The sequence below is a fragment of the Oncorhynchus mykiss genome, chromosome 16 (assembly GCF_013265735.2).
Source record: "Oncorhynchus mykiss isolate Arlee chromosome 16, USDA_OmykA_1.1, whole genome shotgun sequence".
NCBI classification, from domain to species: Eukaryota; Metazoa; Chordata; class Actinopteri; order Salmoniformes; family Salmonidae; genus Oncorhynchus; species Oncorhynchus mykiss.
This window is the reverse complement of record NC_048580.1, coordinates 19798941-19819838: the sequence shown is the minus strand read 5'-3', so window position 1 is coordinate 19819838 and position 20898 is coordinate 19798941. Positions and strand designations below refer to the sequence as shown.

The 20898-nt window shown below is 43.5% G+C and overlaps 1 protein-coding gene across 9 annotated transcripts in view; it reads left to right on the top strand.

Annotated features, from left to right (window-relative positions):
* raraa (retinoic acid receptor, alpha a) overlaps positions 1–20898 on the top strand; it is a 216930-nt gene that overhangs the window by 149547 nt on the left and 46485 nt on the right. Inside the window, exons 1-2 of one of the 9 annotated variants that reach the window (XM_021565097.2) lie at positions 12558–12974; positions 13426–13591. The exons of 5 other annotated variants lie outside the window; for them this stretch is intronic. In XM_021565097.2, coding sequence (XP_021420772.2) covers positions 13471–13591 — 121 coding nt within the window. In that variant the 5' untranslated portion in view covers positions 12558–12974; positions 13426–13470. Of the gene's footprint in view, positions 1–8894; positions 9000–12556; positions 13592–20898 lie in introns of those variants that run through there. 3 more of the 9 variants (XM_036946447.1, XM_021565093.2, XM_021565098.2) reach the window with 3 other exon arrangements.

Genomic DNA, 20898 nt, shown 5'->3' with positions numbered 1-20898 from the left:
ATTTTTTCCTAAAACAATAATTGTCCACCTCACAGTTCAGCTGTTAGAGATTTGAGCACTAAATGCACCAGGGCATTGCATGCATAGGCCTATGCGCTTAGACGTCCACTGTATGATATTAATATTACAAAATACATATGTAAAGTAAGAGGAGCTTAGGCCTAGGTCCAGATAGAGAATTTGTTTTTATTTATAATTTGTTTTATTTAATGTTTATTTAACTAGGAAAGTCAATTAAGAACAAATTCTTATTTAAAATGACTGCCTACCAAGAGGCAAAAGGGGACAGGGTCTGGGATAAAAAAGAAAAATGTAGGACAGAACAAACATCAAGACAAGAGACAGCATAAAGCTACATAAAGACAGATCTAAAACAACAACACATGGCAGCAACACAACATGGCAGCAGCACAACATGGTAGCAGCACAAACATGGTAGCAACATTGTTAGGCATAGACAAGAGCACAAAGGGCGAAAAGGTAGAGACAATACTACATCACATCAAACTGTTACAGACCTATATCCATCCTGCCCTGGCCTTTCTAAAGTCTTCGAAAGCCAAGTGAGCAAACAGATCACCGACCATTTCGAATCCCACCGTACCTTCTCCGCTATGCAATCCTGTTTCCGAGCTCGTCACCAGTGCACCTCCGCCACGCTCAAGGTCTTAAACGATATCATAACCACCATAGATAAAAGACAGTACTGTGCAGCCGTCTTCATCAACCTGGCCAAGGCTTTCGACTCTGTCAATCACCATATTCTTATCGGCAGACTCAACAGCCTTGGTTTCTCAAATGACTGCCTCGCCTGGTTCACTAACTACTTCTCAGATAGAGTTCAGTGTGTCAAATCGGAGGGCCTGCTGTCCAGACCTCTGGCAGTCTCTATGGGGGTGCCACAGGGTTACATTCTTGGGCTGACTCTTTTCTCTGTATATGTCAATGATGTCGTTCTTGCTGCGGGTGATTCTTTGATCCACCTCTACGCAGATGACACCATTCTGTATACATCTGGCCCTTTTTAGGACACTGTGTTAACAAACCTCAAAACGTGCTTCAATGCCATACAATACTCCTTTCGTAGCCTCCAACTGCTCTTAAATGTTAGTAAAACTAAATGCATGCTCTTCAACCGATCGCTGCCCGCACCCACCCGCTCGACTAGCATCACTACTCTGGACGGTTCTGACTTAGAATATGTGGACAACTATAAATACCTAGGTGTCTGGCTAGACTGTGAACTCTCCTTCCAGACTCATTAAGCATCTCCAATCCAAAATTAAATGTAGAATCGGCTTCCTATTTCACAACAAAGCCTCCTTCACTCATGCTGCCAAACATACCCTCGTAAAACTGACTATTCTACCAATCCTAGACTTCGGCGATGTCATTTACAAAATAGCCTCCAACACTCTACTCAGCAAATTGGATGTAGTCTATCACAGTGCCATCCGTTTTGTCACCAAAGCCCCATATACTACCCACAACTGCGACCTGTATGCTCTCATTGGTTGGTCCTCGCTGCATAATCGTCGCCAAACCCACTGGCTCCAGGTCATCTATAAGTCTTTGCTAGGTAAAGCTCCGCCTTATTTCAGCTCACTGGTCACTATAGCACCACCCACTCGTAGCACGCGCTCCAGCAGGTATATTTCACTGGTTATCCCCAAAGCCAACACCTCCTTTGGCCGCCTTTCCTTCCAGTTCTCTGCTGCCAATAACTGGAACAAATTGCAAACTTCACTGAAGCTGGAGACTTATATCTCCCTCACTAACTTTAAGCATCAGCTGTCAGAGCAGCTTACCGATCACTGAAGCTGTACACAGCCCATCTGTAAATAGCCCATCCAACCAACTACCTACCTCATTCCGATATTTGTTTTTGATTTTCTGCTCTTTTCCTCACCAGTATTTCTACTTGCACATCCTCATCTGCACATCTATCACTCCAGTGTTAATTGCTAAATTGTAATTACTTCGCCACTATTGGCCTATTTATTGCCTTACCTCCTTACTTCCTTTGCACACACTGTATACAGATGTTTCTATTGTGTTATTGACTGTATGTTTGTTTATCCCATGTGTAACTCTGTGTTGTTGTTTTTGTCGCACTGCTTTGCTTTATCTTGGCCAGGTCGCAGTTGTAAATGAGAACTTGTTCTCAACTGGCCTACCTGGTGAAATAAAAAATAAAAAAAATAATAATGGAAAGCTGCCACAAGTGTCAGTAGGAGTGTCCATGATTTAGTCTTTGAATGTAGCAATGGAGATAAAACTTTCCAGTTTGAGAGTTTTTTGCAGCTCGTTCCAGTTGCTAGCTGCAGCGAACTGAAAAGAGTAGCGACCCAGGGATGTGTGTGTGTGTGTGTGTGTGTGTGTGTGTGCTTCGGGGACCTTTAACAGAATCTGATTGACAGAATGAGTGCTGTCTGTGGCAGAGTACGTGAGCGGAGCTGGAGCGGAGCTGGAGCGGAGCGTGCCCAATTTGACTGGAGCGTGGAGGGTGATTCCCAAAGGCTGGAGCGTTGGCCTTCTCACCCGCTCCAATTTCGCTCCAGTAGAGCTCACTTCACGAGCTCAGGGCATGCCCGGCCCAGGATGTGTTTGTAGTCTACTTGTGTGCTGCTGTAGCCCAATGCTTTAGCTACTGGCATGGAGTTTGCTGAATATTTTCAGAAAGAAACTGATAGAACACACAGGTGTGAAATGAAGGTGACTTAAAAAGATGAGGACCAAGAGCAAGAGAGGGAGTGTGGTGATGTAGCGTCCACAACTAATAATTCATTGCGGAATCTGAAAAGACACGTACCCCGGAAGCATGATGATGTACTTACTACGTGCACATGCTAAAATAAAGGAACGAGGTGGGTAGATAACTAAGTGTCATTGTAGCAAAGTATTTATCAACAAAATATATGATCTCTTAAACGATTTGTTAATTCTTGTTCTGTTATCTATACAATAGGTCATATTTGATTTTGGACCAAACGGCCTAGCATGTTCTCATGTTCTAGGAGCTATTTTTCCTAAAAACCTTGAGGCTTACCTATATAAAAACATAACTCTGCATCTCTGCCGAGCCTGGCAAGAGTGGCCAAAATGGTGTTTAGCATCCCCAGTGGCTCTGCAAGTGAGGAGAGGATATTCTCCGCTGCTGTCCGGCTCTCCAGGCACCATGGCATGAACCTGAAGCCACAGACTGGTCAAACTTGTTTTTCTATAAAGTTATAAAGTGAATTCAAAGGCACTAATAAGTCATTTTTAGTTTAATTTGTATTTATTTATAAGTAAGTCACAGCCTATATGTGTAATTTATAGACTAATGATTTAATACAACAAAATGTTTAAATGCTGAGCGCTTTATGGCCATACCAGCCTATTGTGTCACACTCGCAAATGCTTCACAATGTATTTCTTTGTAGGCTATAGACTTGAAGTAATATAAACTAAATAATACATTTTTGTTCCTTCTTAGGTTCCCTGTTTGACTCCTGGGTTTATATGCTGTTTAATATGACTTGTAAGCTAATTAAAATGATGCGCGCTTCTAACATACACCTTTTCATGTTATTTCTATTTTTCAATACTTTTCATTCAAATCCATATGGATTGGTTTCAATATTTCAAAACCAAACGGTAGGTCCAGGTAGTCCAAAAAATAGATGGGTGTTGGTTAAATTGTGATTTTAACAAATAGAGTGAAAATGCGGCAATTTAAAAAATAAAAAAAAATTGAGTGCTGAGTGGTTTTTAGCGGAGTAGTTGGAAAGGGAGTAGTGCTCAAGCATGGAACGATGAGCGGGATTTCCAGCTCAACTCACATGCTCTGGTCTGTGGAGGATGAGGATTGCAGTAGGCGGCATGCTAAGGCACCAACATGCATTTATTTTTGTCAGATGGGTACGGCGTCTGAATATTTATAAAGATGAGCATTATATTGTTAGATTATAGGAGCAACTCTGGTAGGCCTTAAAACGTTCTTCCTCACCTCAAGTTCAAATGTAGTAGTTGGAGCGCCGGTGCAGTAGCTAAAGTACAATAATAGCCACACCACACCTAACCTTCACAAAAGTTTTACAACTTTTATTAGGGTAATATCAAAAGTAAGTCGAGCCATTGTTTATAGGTCAAATACGAGCAGGCTATTATATTACAGCAAAATAATGATATACAAAAAATAATAATGATAAACGAATTATTATCAATACTAAAATAAATAAATGTAACTTCCGAAATTGCATCCTACCGGAGTTGCACAGTAGCCTGCATTAGGCCACGCCAACGTTCTCTTCACATTCCTCTTGTAGGTTTTTCACTGTAGTTATACCCTATTTCCTCTAAATTTGGTTTTACGTCAATGAAAAAGACCTCCATTTTGGCAATCAACAGTAGCCTAGGCCAAGGCTCCTCTATTATTTCTCTATTTTCTTTCTGTCTGCATTGTTGGCAAGGGCCCGTAAGTAAGTATTTTCACTGTCAGTCCACATCTGTTGTTTACGAAGCATGTGACAAACAACATTTGATTTGTTACAGGAAGTAAGTGGAGCAATACAAATCTGAAAAGTGTGAGAACACAAGCATCAAGGGACAGCTGATTGCAGATGTTGCTGAATCGGTGGCAATTTTAGCTGAACGTGAAAAGAAAACATATTCCTTTTCTTGCATGGTTCCAAGCCTGTATGCCTAGATTTTACGATGGTTTGTTTGCCGAAGAACCCCTTTTTATTTAGCCTTCTCAGCACTATAGCAGTTAGCCCAATGGCATAATGACCCATTGTTCTAACCTGTAGACCTATAGCTAGCTATCACCTGTCCTGTGGGGGGAATGGTGAGGGACCAATTTTTACTGCTTCCTAACACCCTTGATTGGGGTATGGAGAGAGGGGCTGTAAAAATAGTTTGACACCCTCAAGGTTCAGGCCGCAATCTCCTCTGCCCTCACTCATAAAGCTCTTTGAATTCCTTCAAACCACCCCTTCTTCCACTCTCTCCCTCTCCTTTCTCTCACCTTCCCCCCCATTCAATCTCTCCTCCATGTCACTCCCTAATCAGGGACTTTCTCCCAACCAATTGTGCAAATTTGTTATTTTTTTTGCGTTTTGTGTAACTTATTTTTTTACTTACTGTGTACATAATGTTGCTGCTACCGTCTCTTATGACCGAAAATAACTTCTGGACATCAGAAAAGCGATTACTCAAAGCGGGCTGGAAGACACTTTTTCCTTTAAAGAGTCCGATGAGAAGGATATCCTGCTTTCACTGGAACAGGCCCAGCTCCACGCCTTTTGCGTGAAGAAAAGACGCCGATTGGGGATCATTCTGAGAAGCCGGGGGCGAGTGAGTAAACTCCCAATGCCTTCCGTTCTCCTTGCTAACATGCAATCGTTAGAAAATAAAATTGATGACGTAGTATTAAGATTATCCTACCAAAAACTGTAACATCTTATGTTTCACCGAGACGTGGCTGATCGAAGAAACAGCCAATATAGAGCTTTTCCATGCACCTTCAGAACAGAGACGCTACCTCTGGTAAGACAAAGGCTGGGGGTATGTGTCTTTTTGTCAATAACAGCTGGTGTGCAATGTCTAATATTAAAGACGTCTTGAGGTATTGCTCACCTGAGGTAGAGTACCTTATGATAAGCTGTCGACCACATTATCTACCCAGAGAGTTCTCATCTGTATTATTCGTAGCCGTCTATTTACCACCACAAAGCAAAGCTGGCACTAAAACCGCTCTCAACCCACTCTATAAGGCCATAAGCGAAGAAGAAAAGGCTCACCCAGAAGCGGCGCTCCTAGTGGCCGAGGACTTTAATGCAGGCAAACTTAAATCAGTGTTACCACATTTTTACGAGAATGTCACTTGTGCAACCAGGGGGGAAAAATCCTAGACTACCTTTACTCCACACACAGAGATGCATACAAAGCTCTCCCCTGCCCTTCATTTGGCAAATCTGACCACAATTCTATCCTCCTGATTCCTGCTTACAAGCAAAAGTAAAGCAGGAAGTACCAGTGACTCACTCAATACGGAAGTGGTCGGATGACACGGATGCTACACTACAGGACTGTTTTGCTAGCACAGACTGGAATATGTTCCGGGATTCAGCCAATGGCATTGAGGAAAACACCACCTCAGTCATCGGCTTCATCAATAACGTCATCCCCACATTGACTGTACGTACATATCCCAACCAGAAGCCATGGATTACAGGCAGCATCCGCATCGAGCTAAAGGCTAGAGCTTCCGCTTTCAAGGAGCGGGAGACTAATCCGGACACTTAGAAGAAATCCCGCTATGCCCTCAGACAAACCATCAAACAAGCAAAGCTTCAATACAGGATTAAGATTGAATCCTACTATACCAGCTCTGACGCTCTTCGGATGTGGCAGGGGCTTGAAAACTATTACGGACTGCAAAGGGAAACCCAGACGCAAGCTGCCCAGTGACACAAGCCTAGTAGACGAGCTAAATGCCTTTTATGCTCGCTTCGAGGCAAGCAACACTGAAGCATGCACGAGAGCACCAGCTGTTCTGCATGACTGTGTGATAATGCTCTCGGTAGCCGATGTGAACAAAACCTTTAAACAGATCAACATTCACAAAGCCGCTGGGCCAGACGGATTTTCAGGACGTGTACTCAGAACATGCGCGGACCAACTGTCAAGTGTCTTCACTTACATTTTCAACCTCTCCTTGACCGAGTCTGTAATACCTACATGTTTCAAGCAGACCACCATAGTCCCTGTGCCCAAGGAAGCGAAGGTAACCTGTCTAAATGATTACCGCCCCGTGGCACTCAAGTCGGTAGCCATGAAGTGCTTTGAAAGGCTGGTAATGGCTCACATCAACAGCATCCTCCCAGACACCCTAGACCCACTCCAATTCGCATACCGTCCCAACAGATGAACAGATGACGCAATTTCAATCGCACTCCACACTTCCCTTTCTCACCTGGACAAAAGGAACACCTATATGAGAATGCTGTTATTCAACTAGAGCTCAGCGTTCAACACCATAGTGCCCACGAAGCTCATCACTAAGCTAAGGACTCTGGGACTAAACACCTCCCTCTGCAACTGGATCCTGGACTTCCTGACCGGCCCCCCCAAGTGGTAAGAGTAGGCAACAACACGTCTGCCACGCTGATTCTTAACACTGGGGCCCCTCGGGTGTGCACTTAGTCCCCTCCTGTATTCCCTGTTCACCCATGACTGCGTGGCCAAACACGACTCCAACACCATCATTAAGTTTGCTAATGACACAACAGTGGGAGGCCTGATCACCGACAACGATGAGACGGCCTATGTGGAGGAGGTCAGAGAACTGGCAGTGTGGTGCCAGGACAACAACCTCTCCCTCCGTGTGCGCAAGACAAAGGAGCTGATCATGGACTACAGGAAAAGGCGGACCGAACAGGCCCCCATTAATATCGACGGGGCTGTAGTGGAGCGGGTTGAGAGTTTCAAGTTCCTTGGTGTCCACATCACCAACAAACTATCATGATCCAAACATACCAAGACAGTTGTGAAGAGGGCACGACAAAATATTTTCCACCTCAGGACACTGAAAAGATTTGGCATGTGCCCCCAGATCCTCAAAAGCTTCTACCGCTGCACCTTCAAGAGCATCCTGACTGGTTGCATCACCGCCTGGTATGGCAACTGCTCAGCATCTGACCGTAAGGCGCTACAGAGGGTCGTGCGAACGGCCCAGTACATCACTGGGGCCAAGCTTCCTGCCATCCTATACAGTAGGACCTATACAGTAGGCAGTGTCAGAGGAAAGCTCATTAAATTGTCAGACTTCAGTCACCCAGATTATAGACTGTTTTCTCTGCTACCGCACTGCAAGCGCCAAGTCTAGGACCAAAAGGCTACTCAACAGCTTCTACCCCCAAGCCATTTGACTGCTGAACAATTCATAAAAATCGCCACTGGACAATTTACATTGACACCTCCCCACTTGTACACTGCTGCTACTTGCTGTTTGTTTGTTACCTATGCATAGTCACTTCGCCCCCACCTACATGTACAGATTACCTCAACTAGCCTGTACCCCTGCCCACTGACTCGGTACCTGTGCACCCTGTATATAGCCTTGTTATTGTTATGCTTATTGTGTAACTTTTTATTATTACTTTTTATTTTAGCCTACTTGGTAAGTATTTTCTTCTTCTTGAACTGCACTGTTGGTTAAGGGCTTGTAGGTAAGCATTTCACGGTAAAGTCTACACTTGTTGTATTCGGCACATTTGGCAAATAAAGTTTGATTTTGTATGTACATAACAGTGCAATTTCAGCCAAGCAATAGTGCCTGAATGCTGCTTTAATCAAGGCCTTTCCATCAGTGGGATGTTGAGGCTTTAAAGGGATAGGTCAGGATTTTGGCAATATTTTCCGTTATCTAATTCCCCAGAGTCAGAAGAACTCGTGGATACCATTTTTATGTATTTGCGTCCAGTAAAAAGGAAGTCAGAGAGTTTCGCAAGCCAATGCTAACTAGCGTTAGCGCAATGACTGGAAGTCTACAGGAACATGCAAGCTGTTCCCATAGACTTCCACTCATTGCACTAATGCTAGTTAGCAACTTCCTTCCATCTGACTCTGGGGAAGTAGATAAAGGGTGTCATTGCCAAAATCCCGAACTACCCCTTTAAATAACCATGCTTTGAAGCCTGAGCCGTGCAGCAGAGTAGTACACACACACAGGTCCAATCTCTCTGAAGCCTGAGTGGCTTTCCGTATTCTCAGGAGTGTGGAACTTTTGAAGCCGCTCTCTCTGTCTCCAGCATATTTGAACGGGCTGGTTAGCTGGCACCGGCTCCTCCTCCTCCTAGGCTTTGCCTTCACACACGGCTGCTATGTTGTGCCAGAAGCCAGTGACCACATTCACTTAACCTCTAATTAAGCTTGGCTCCTTTGGCTCAATGTTACTTTTGACAATGCCTACTCTCTCACCTCTTAATGTCAAAACAAGCCACCAGGGTTGGGTAAGTTACTTTCTAAATGTAATCCGTTAGTTACTAGTTAGCTACCTGTCCAAAATAGTGATCAGTAATTTAACTTTTGGATTACCAAACTCTATAACGTAATCAGATTACTTTCAGTTACTTCTGTTAATTCTAAAGGATTCATCAAACACATTTGGTGTGTCATCATAGTGTTTTTATTTTATGTATTTATTTATTTTTTGTTCAAAAAAAATGTTAACTTTATTTAACTAGTGGTCTCTGACTTGTGATCAGACTCTCTCAAGTGGGGAGGTGCTGAGGGACATTTTTGTCAATAAGTATTTTTCTCTGCTCATGCAGGAGTAATAAATTAGTGCACTAAGATTTGTATTTGTTTTTATATTAATTATTTTTGAATTGTGGTTTATCAGGGGGTGCTGCAGCACCTCTACTTCCTGCAGCTATGCAGATATGACTGGGCACTGCATGGCAGCATGCCAGCAACCTCCTTCTCCCAGCTAACGCTGATATAATACCCCTTATGCAGAAAGGGCAAAGCACCTCCCCCCTTCTCTCTCTCTGTTTTTCTTTCTCTATTCCCCTTTATCTTTTACTATTCTCTACCTCCCTCTCTTCCCCTCTTTATCTATCCCTCTCTCTCTATCTCTCTCTCTTTCATTCTCAATTCAATTCAAGTGGCTTTATTGGCATGGGAAACATATGTTAACATTGCCAAAGAAAGTGAAGTAGATCAAATACAAAAGTGAAATTAACATTAAGAATAATAAGACTTTCTCTAAGCCTGGAAAACAGCTCTCCTGGCACATGCATATATTCAGAATGATTAGTCATGTTAAGGAATTCTACAAGTCACTCTATTTGGCATTGACTTCTGCTTCTTTTCAAGTCCTTGCAATGTGACTTTTGTCTTTGAAGTCTTGAAATGGAGCTTGTCTCTCAAGCTTTCCCATGCCTCCTCTCTGTTATAAGCAATGATCAACAATCCATTATCTCCCACTCTGGCTGTGCCATCACAACGTAGGGGTCAAATTAATACTGCCCAAGCTGAGAAGAAAAACAGGCAGAGAAAATTAGCATTTTCTGACACCATTACTCATTGTGGCTAATCCTGTGAAGGAATTTCCCTTGTGGTATCTGACCAGAGCTGGCTCTCTGCTGAGTTGTTATCAGTCAAAGTAAACAGTCTGGTCCCTGCATTAAATAAGTGTCACAGTCAAAGGTGGAGCAGTCCACCCCTGCTGTGGACAATGCCAATAATTCCTCTAACACCTTTTCACTCAGTCCTAGTCATGGCCCTGTGGTTCAGATGTGAACCAGAGGCTGGGATGTACCAATATTGAGCACCTGATGGGGGATGAGGCACTGGCTAAACCCTGCCAGCACTGTGGTATGCAGAGGTATCTGGCCTGAAACATCATGTATTAGTCAATTGGTCATCATAGTTTTGGAGTTATAGTGTTTGTATTATCTATTGTTTGGATCTCAATGGGTAGTCTTGTTTCAACATGCTATTTGATTAGTGTTGTAATGGTTATTACAATGGAATAAAAACTTGTTTTGTGTATTTGCTATTTGTACCACATTGTTGCATGCTTCTGTAAGAATGTTGCATGGTTATATTCAGTAGGAAGTGGCAACAATGTTGCAACCTCACCAGCTTGATGTAGCAAACTTCATTCTAATTATTTTAGAACACTTATAAATAACTTTTATATACACTACACCAACGTATGTGGACACCTGTTCGTCAAACATCTCATTCCAATATCATGGGAATTAATATAGATTTGGTCCCCCCTTTGCTGCTACAACTGCCTCCACTCTTCTGGGAAGGCTTTCCACTAGATGTTGGAACATTGCTGCAGGGATTTGCTTCCATTCAGCCACAAGAGCATCAGTGAGGTCGGGCACTGATGTTGGGCGATTAGGCCTGGCTCGCAGTCGGCATTCCAATTCATCCCCAAAGTGTTTGATGGGGTTGAGGTCAGGACTCTGTGCAGACCAGTCAAGTTCTACCACACCGATTTCGACAACCATTTCTGTACCTCGCTTTGTGCACGGGGGCATTGTCATGCTGTAACAGGAAAGGGCCTTCCCCACACTGTTGCCACAAAGTTGGAAGGACAGAATCATCTAGAAATTCATTGTATTAAGATTAAGTTTAGATTACCCTTCACTGGAACTAAGGGGCCTAGCCCAAACCATGAAAAACAACCCCAGACCATTATTCCTTATCCACCAAACTTTACAGTTGGCACTATGCATTCGGACAGGTGTTCTCCTGGTATCCACCAAACCCAGATACGTCCGTCGGACTCCCAGATGGTGAAGCATGATTCATCACTCCAGAGGACGCGTTTCTACTGCTCCAGAGTCCAATGGTGGCGAGCTTTACACCACTCCAGCCGACGCTTGACATTGCGCATGGCGATCTTAGGCTTGTGTGCAGCTGCAAGGCCATGGAAACCCATTTCATGAAGCTTTCATGTGCTGACATTGCTTCCAGAGGCAGTTTGGAACTTGGTAGTGAGTGTTGCAACCGAGGACAGCCGATTTTTGCTTCAACACTCTGCGGTCCCCTTCTCTATGCTTGTGTGGCCTACCACTTTGCGGCTGAGCTGTTGTTGCTCCTTGATGTTTCCACTTCACAATAACAGCACTTACAGCAACTCTAGCAGGGCAAAAAAATTAAATTAACTGACTTGTTGGAAAGGTGGCATCCTATGATGGTGACACGTTGAAAGTCAGTCAGTTCTTCAGTATGAACCATTCTACTGCCAATGTTTGTCTATGGAGATTGTATGGAAGTGTGCTCGATTTTATACACCTGTCGGCAACAGGTGTGGCTGAAATAGCCGAATCTACTAATTTGAATTAGTGTCCAGCTACTTCTGGGTGGATTTTATTGTGGTGGGAAAAAGTGGCATTTCTTGGTTAAAGGGCCTGGTTGACTTCTGGTTTCTGCTCTGAGTCTATTTTCGTTGGTTCAGTGAGAGCAGCACTTGAGGAAAGTTGATTGTGTAATAGCAAGTGTACAAGGTGGGAAACATTGAAATATGTCAGATAAGAAACGCAGAGGCGAATCCGAGTCAGTGTGAGGATTATTTGGGGGGTGAGGCTGCTTTCTTCCGTGGGTTCAAGAAAAGTTCAGCTGCATAGTATTAGGCAAATTAGCGAGACAGGGAACGAGGGAGAAAAATCGTAGGGTAGTGAACGATGAGAGCACGGAGAAAGGGGTCAAATTAGTTCGAAGGAGGAGCCCAAATGACGAGTGACGGTAGACATAATTTCTAGGAAAAGAGGTAGCCTACAGGCTCATAGAAAACTAAATTATGTTCATATACTCTCTGAAAAGACATGCCAAGAGAGAGGAGTTTACGTAACTTAATTGTGTCGTTCAAAACGTTACTTTTTAAAGTCCCACCCACTTTTACATTAGAGCGAGGCAAGGCACCAGCGGGCTTGTGTGCTCGCTTCCATGACCAACGTCCCGCTCGGGTTGAGTGGTGCCTGTGAAGGGTTAAATGTGGGAGGAGCCACCACTGAAAAGGGAGCGAGAAAAAAATAAGCGATTGAAGGTGGAGCCAAAGCCCAGCTGCTATTCCTTGTCACATTCTGCAGAACATGATAGCCACACAATTTGTGTGGGAACGAATTCGGGTCCTCTCTAAATAAAAACAAGAAGAACAGATTGTGTTTTGCGAATCGGGAGATTTTAAAAACAAGAAGGGCAAGATATCTAACAAATCAAGTCGTCGTGCATTGGTGGTGTTGCGCGGTGGACAACATAAGTAGATAGGCAGGCAGACAGACAGCAGGCTGATTGTCCCGTTTGAGCTCTTGCCTTGGGCAGACAATCTTCCTTACCCCAGAGGACGAGTTGGAACTAAATACGGAATTCCATTCGGATTTATCTGCAACTGCTCTCTTTTGTCTATTCTGATGTGGTTGCAGTGTTATTGAAATGGACTGGGACCCCTTGCGTGATTTCAGGTATTCTTGTAATTTGTAGGGTAGCCTATATTGGTTTGGATCTTGTTTATTATTTGAGCAAGGCCATTGAATTGATATGTCTGGCTGAAGTTATTAAGCTTTTTCGATCAAACAAATAATTTGGAGAATTCCAAACGAAGTTTGACATCATGTTGACCATTCTTTTGAACGATGTTTTCAAATTGAGTGTAGGTGAATATTCCATACATTTATTATAGGTTTGCATCGGATTGATTCTACCAACTAGTGGATCCGATACCTCAAGTCTATGAACGGATTTATTCCCTTTCTTAATTCATTGCCGTTTTGACCAATTTGCAGCCTTTCTACTACCTCTGCTGGTAGCAAACTGAAAACCACAAGGCTGCTGCTCCTATTTTCTTGTGCCCAAGTCATTATTTCTCTCATCTGACAATAATCCTCACGCTTTCCTCTACATATGATGTATGAGAGTGTGGACGTCGTGGGACTGAATCCCAGCCCGAACCCGTTTTTAATGATGGATTACTACAACCAGAGCAGAGGATGTTTGATCCCGGAGAAAGGACTTGTGCCTGGAGTGCCCCATCCCTACAGCTCGTCCATCAGAAACCAACACTGGAACGGCTCAAATCACTGTAGGTGGCATTTTCACTGCCTCGTTAACTTCATTTCACTAATCGGCGAAGTTTAACGCGAAGCCTTTTGCGCGAACTACGCCAATGTTTTTCTATAGCTGTATATGATATTTGTTTTATGAAGTGTAGAACTATGCCTATTAAATTCGTTCTCATCAAGTTAATAAACAGTCATGTATATCCCATGTAGCTTATAACATGGTTATTACTGTACTATTTACCTCTTAACACTGCATTATAGTTTACGCATTTTTGTTATTCCGGTTTTCTATAACCCACGTTTAAATATGATTTGAAATCGTCGACAAGGATGTCTGTCAGTCGCGTAATAGCCTATGATGCAGGCAATGTTATCCAAGCTATTGCTTTTTTGATTAATATCCACGAGGTTTTATCCAGGCATACCAAATGTAATCAGATCAAACTTCCCTGCTGTCATATACCTTCGCTGCTGCAATAATCTATTCTAGAGCCATTGCTGTAGATACGTAGCCTTTTATAAACACGTCTTCAAAATGATTAAATGCTTTTCCATTGAGGGCACAATAATAATAATAAAGATTAATTTGAAAGCGTAGACCTATATTATCATCGGATTTACCGATAGTTATGTAGCAAAATGATGCAGATCTGTAATCATTATATAGTTATTGCTACTGTATAAATATCTCAATGCACCGATAAAAAAAAAATACCTATAATGTTGCTGTTGTGGAGTTTGTACTTTTGCAATAACATTTGGAAGAACTTTGCTGCTCTGACCCTCTTTTCTATGGAGTAGGCTCATATGTTAAATGGGGGGGGGGGGCATGAGGATAGTGGTATACTGCTGAACATCTAGCACCCTCAAACTAAACTCTGGACTACGAAGCCAGTTCCACTGCATTTTGTCGTTGTTCCCCTCTAATCAGGGACCGATTTAGACCTGGGAGTGTGTGCAATGGGTGTGCAACCAGGTGTGTGCAATGAATTATCAGGTAGAACAGAAAACCAGCAGGCTCCAGACCTCCGTGAGGTAAGATTTGAGTACCCCTGATCTAGCATATATCGTGATTTGAGTTCAAGTCCATTTAAAAATGTTATCAGATAGAAGTTATTATTTCCTCTTGAAACACAGTAGTTTACACATGGAGGGAAATAGTCCCCCCTGCCGCACTTGCAGAATCGGCTATAGAGTGCATCTGTAGCAATTGAGATGATTTTATTGTGGCAACAAAGTATCATTTGAAGGGTCATTTCATTCTGTATCTCCACAGGGGTAACCCTCTGTGCCACTCAGTCACAAAGCACACTGGGACTTTATAGTAGAAGTGGTCTGCTTGTTGATTACAGCTGAGTGACCATAACAGCCAGGCGCTCTCATATCCTGAGACGGGATCAATTCCTCACTAAATCTGGGCTATATAAATGTACAAGAGAAGTAGATGAAAAGGTGTCTGTTTCTCATCAGGGTATTGAAAAATGTGCCTAGGCCCCAGAGTTTGTAAGTTAATATCCGCCCTGCTTGACCTGATTCTGTGTTTACTTAAGTCATGAGGTTTGGACAGAGATAAGGACTGGACATTGAGAAACACATCGACAACAACACCAATCACAGACAGAAACTACTCCCATGCTGCTGGTTTTGATTAGGAGGTCATATCTCGGCTAGGGTTAAAGCAATACAGCTCCTCTGAACACAACACAGAGAGCACCAGCCCTCGCTGAGCTGCGGTCTCCAGCCCGTACGCTATTATCTTATTGGCCCAGTGAACGGCTCTAGTGGCGACATTGATTTAAACCATATGAGCTAATATGCAGGAGGCTAGCAGAGGGTGGGACCAGGAAAAGACCTCTGAACCCAAGCTCTGGTTCACATTGTTGTGCTAAACCAAAGAGGGCTGGGATAGTCAAACAACGTCTGGTGCGCCTCTCTTTTTATTTACCTGTTTTTATCCCACTCTTTTGAAATGGAACTTCAGATGCAGGGAATCCTATGCCGTGTAATCCACTGCACATGGGTTAGGAAATAGATGATACACTTTTACCTTGGCAGTGTGGTTCATTTTAGAGGGCCGGTCTCATAGCAATATAATGGCTTTTTCTTGGCAGGCCTCTACCGCATGTATCTACAGCAATTAGGCTATTCATCAGGTGACCCTTCAGATATTCTCTCAACTCTGAGTACATTCAGTGACATCTCCACCGGAGTAAAACTTGTCTCAAACTGCCTCTAAGGGCTCAGACACACCGGCAGCGTTTGCCGGGAGAGAGTACTTAGCATCTCTGAACAGAGTGCCGGTTGTAATTTGCAAACCTAATGTCGGAAGTCAAACGTCCACCAGCGGGTGGTCCCTAAATGGCAGATTAACATTCGGTGCAGTGCGTGTGGTCTAAGACTCAACATTATCAGCTACTACTACTTACAGTATTATATACAGTGCCTTGGGAAAGTATTCGGCCCCCTTGAACTTTGCGACCTTTTGCCACATTTCAGGCTTCAAACATAAAGATATAAAACTGTATTTTTTTGTGAAGAATCAACAACAAGTGGGACACAATCATGAAGTGGAACGACATTTATTGGATATTTCAAACTTTTTGAACAAATCAAAAACTGAAAAATTGGGCGTGCAAAATTATTCAGCCCCTTTACTTTCAGTGCAGCAAACTCTCTCCAGAAGTTCAGTGAGGATCTCTGAATGATCCAATGTTGACCTAAATGACTAATGATGATAAATACAATCCACCTGTGTGTAATCAAGTCTCCGTATAAATGCACCTGCACTGTGATAGTCTCAGAGGTCCGTTAAAAGCGCAGAGAGCATCATGAAGAACAAGGAACACACCAGGCAGGTCCGAGATACTGTTGTGAAGAAGTTTAAAGCCGGATTTGGATACAAAAAGATTTCCCAAGCTTTAAACATCCCAAGGAGCACTGTGCAAGCGATAATATTGAAATGGAAGGAGTATCAGACCACTGCAAATCTACCAAGACCTGGCCGTCCTTCTAAACTTTCAGCTCATACAAGGTGAAGACTGATCAGAGATGCAGCCAAGAGGCCCATGATCACTCTGGATGAACTGCAGAGATCTACAGCTGAGGTGGGAGACTCTGTCCATAGGACAACAATCAGTCGTATATTGCACAAATCTGGCCTTTATGGAAGAGTGGCAAGAAAGCCATTTCTTAAAGATATCCATAAAAAGTGTCGTTTAAAGTTTGCCACAAGCCACCTGGGAGACACACCAAACATGTGGAAGAAGGTGCTCTGGTCAGATGAAACCAAAATTGAACTTTTTGGCAACAATGCAAAACGTTATGTTTGGCGTAAAAGCAACACAGCTCATCACACTGAACACACCATCCCCACTGTCAAACATGGTGGTGGCAGCATCATGGTTTGGGCCTGCTTTTCTACAGCAGGGACAGGGAAGATGGTTAAAATTGATGGGAAGATGGATGGAGCCAAATACAGGACCATTCTGGAAGAAACCCTGATGGAGTCTGCAAAAGACCTGAGACTGGGACGGAGATTTGTCTTCCAACAAGACAATGATCCAAAACATAAAGCAAAATCTACAATGGAATGGTTCAAAAATAAACATATCCAGGTGTTAGAATGGCCAAGTCAAAGTCCAGACCTGAATCCAATCGAGAATCTGTGGAAAGAACTGAAAACTGCTGTTCACAAATGCTCTCCATCCAACCTCACTGAGCTCGAGCTGTTTTGCAAGGAGGAATGGGAAAAAATTTCAGTCTCTCGATGTGCAAAACTGATAGAGACATACACCAAGCGACTTACAGCTGTAATCGCAGCAAAAGGTGGCGCTACAAAGTATTAACTTAAGGGGGCTGAATAATTTTGCACGCCCAATTTTTCAGTTTTTGATTTGTTAAAAAAGTTTGAAATATCCAATAAATGTCGTTCCACTTCATGATTGTGTCCCACTTGTTGTTGATTCTTCACAAAAAAATACAGTTTTATATCTTCATGTTTGAAGCCTGAAATGTGGCAAAAGGTCGCAAAGTTCAAGGGGGCCGAATACTTTCGCAAGGCACTGTATTTACAGAATATTTCATTTCTGCCCCAAGCTAACTGTTATCTCTATCCAGCCACGTCAGCGAGTTGTGTTCATCATAAGGAACAGCAACACCAGTAGGAATCTGATTTGTTATTGTGCTGAAGAACAATACCCAGTATCAGCGAAGTAGATTGAATGCACTTGGTTCCATTCCTTTCAGAGGGCTGCTCCTGTCAGAATCCTTACAGCAATTACAGGCTCATGCATGAAGGAATGTGCATGTCTTTTTTCACATGACTGTCACACACACTGCAATGGGAGGTGGGTTGATGGGGGGGGGGGACACAAGGTGGGCTCCAGTCGCAGTGGCTTGGACTCCCTCTCTCAGGCCTATTGCTTTTTCCCAGGCTGTCGTATGGCCTGTAGGGTGTGTGCCGACAGCAGCCCAAGGAGCCAAGCTTTTACTTTTTCTCAAGGCAGAGCTGCCAAGTAGTGGCCTATTGGCTCTAATCGCCTGTATTGGAGGGGGTTTGTTAACTGCTCGCCTAATCTGAATCATGTGGTATTTAAGTGCGGAAGTCCTTTCAGTAGGGTGAACCCCCCCCCCACACACACACACACACACACACACACACAAAAACAGATGGTATTTTCGTTTTCCAAAAGCAGGAGCAATTTTGGCAGGGCGAGTGAGGGGTGCAAGAGTTTGAGGGGAAGAGTTCCAGTTTGCTGGTGAAGTGTAAACCCGTGCGGTTTCTCCAAGGGTTGAAGTCTTGGAAGCGCCAGACAGCGTAGTGAGATCGCCCGGTAGTTGTTGGTGCTGTTGTTTTACAGTACGTGGAAACTGCGGCTGATGTGTTTGGATGCCGCTCTCGCCAAACGATTGCAGTGTTGTTGGCTTTGCGAATGCGCTACAAATATTGTTTTTCGCCCCAGACGTACAAATTGCATCTGGCAGTGTGCACCAGGGACTTGAAACCGTCCATAAACAACTTAGCATTAAAAAACCGTCTGTTCCACTAAACCCCAAATTAGCATGGCCAAAAAGCTGGAGTTTTGTGACAATGCGATGCAGAGATGCTGAGCATAACAACTGGGAAAAATTGTCACCCTACCAGGCTTGTTCTAGCATGATCTATAGTGAGGTCTGATATTGACACCCCTGATAAAGATATAAAGATGTGCAATAAGGACTGTTTAAAATAAATAATTCAAAATACTGAGGTGTATGGTATGCTTTAACACGTATACAATTGCTCAGAGAAAGATTTTGTTTACAAGTAATCTTTTTTTTCTCTCCAAAAGGAAAAGGTAGGGATCCAAATTTGACACCCCTAAATATCCTTATAAACAAAGTAGTCAAAAAGTGTAGTATTCGGCCCCATATTCCTAGCACGCAATAGCTACACCACTGTGATTTATTATTTGACCCTGCTGGTCATCTATGAACGTTGAAACATCTTGAAGAACAATCTGGCCTTAATGGCCATGTACTCTTATAATCTAACCCTAACCCCACTGTTTATAGATTAGTTTACAGATAATCACTGGTCATGCGCTTAAGTTTTTAGGTGTTCTTTCAATAGAACACTGCAGGACTTGTTCTACCCTACCGTTTTGAACCACACCATTTGCCCTTTTTGTCAATGCCTTTTCTGCTTTCTCTTTCATGTCCATACACCTTGATGACCTTTTAGTGCTTTTATGGACTGGGTATTTTTCCCTTGAGGCTGTGTTGATGTGAACCTGATGGGACAGGCTAGATGGATGGACAGGCTTGCATTGGGCAAGGTCCCCTGTTTTAACAGGGTGAGCAGCAGACACAGTCTCACGTGCGTCTGCCTGCTCCTGTCAGCCCTGCAGACACAGTGATTTAGTGGCCCAGTCGGATGGCTGAAAGCATAGAGCGCCCTGTCCCACAGAACGACCTGCTTTGTCATCAAGGTATGTTTGTAATGGCGCAGGGTGAAAGGAGTTCAACGCCGTGCCTGGGAAAGGCCGTGGGGCAGCATTTCACAACCTGCCATCACTCGCCTCCCCAAATGGCACCCTGCCGTCAACCTTCAAAGCAGTCATCGCTTTAATGCAATGCATCATTTACCAAATACAGACGCCTCTCTGAACTGGGCGTTCGCCAGCCCAAGGTTACCAGTGGCAAGCTGGTCACGCGGCGCGCTCACGCGCTAATGTTTTTGAAATATGTGCCAAATGGGTGTGGTTCGTCACCTTGAGTATTTGCACTTGGCACCGCATCTGCTTCACGTACACACAAACAACAGCGCTGACTTCAACAGTTCTATTTGCTGTTGGCGGCACGTTGCAAAAATCTTTAGATGTCGAGCATGAGGGAAATTCAGCATATTTGTGCGGAGACTGTTTGCACTCACGCTTGGATCCACCAACAGGCCGTCGGCTTGTTTGCAGAGAGATTTAGTCTGGGGCATTGGTCAGAGTACTGTACGTGGGCTGGGTTTGATGCTAAATCCCCAAACAAGGGTGTGTTTACTCTGTAAAGCCCACTTTCATGAACAAAGCAAAGCGGACAGAAAGGATTCAGCCAGTGTCATTGATTCATCGGAGCTTAAAGTAGACAAGCAATTGCAGACATAGTGACAACAGGCCGTAATCTCACTATCAATAATTACATTCTCTCTCTTGTCCCACACACACACATACACACACACAGAGAGAGAACAGGAGATTGAAATGGCTTAAGCTAAGGGGGTTCCACTCTAAAATATTCATTGCCTCTTCATTTAAATCAATTCGGTGTATATGGAGGCAGTCAAGCGTCAGACTGTCAGAAATTGAGCCAGCCTTTTGTAATCACTTCTTTACTTATCTCTTCAGATGGTTTGTGCGCTGCTTGGCTGGCTACATAGCAAGAGCTCTTCTCAATGTTCTCTCTCTCTCTCTCTCTCTCTCTCTCTCTCAAAATAACTCTTCTCCACCATCTTCGTGTCTCATCCACACCCACTCATACTAGAACATGCATAAATTCATTGAGGTATCGAACCAAGGACATTTATCAACCCAGACTTCCTCTACCATGCATTCTCATTCCCATTTTTTGGGGGGTTGCATTCTTTATCATGCTGCCTAGGTGGTAAGCTAGAGCCTGGTATTATTAATCTTTTAAGGTCGGCTGTCCTCATTTGTTTCTTATTTTACACTATTCTTTTGTTCATTTGCTCTCCGTATAATGGGTTATTACAGGGAAAGTCAAATTATTTCATCAGAAACTTGTGCATAATTCTCACAGGGTTAAAGCCCCCCCACAAACTCTCTCCCTCTGACCGAAA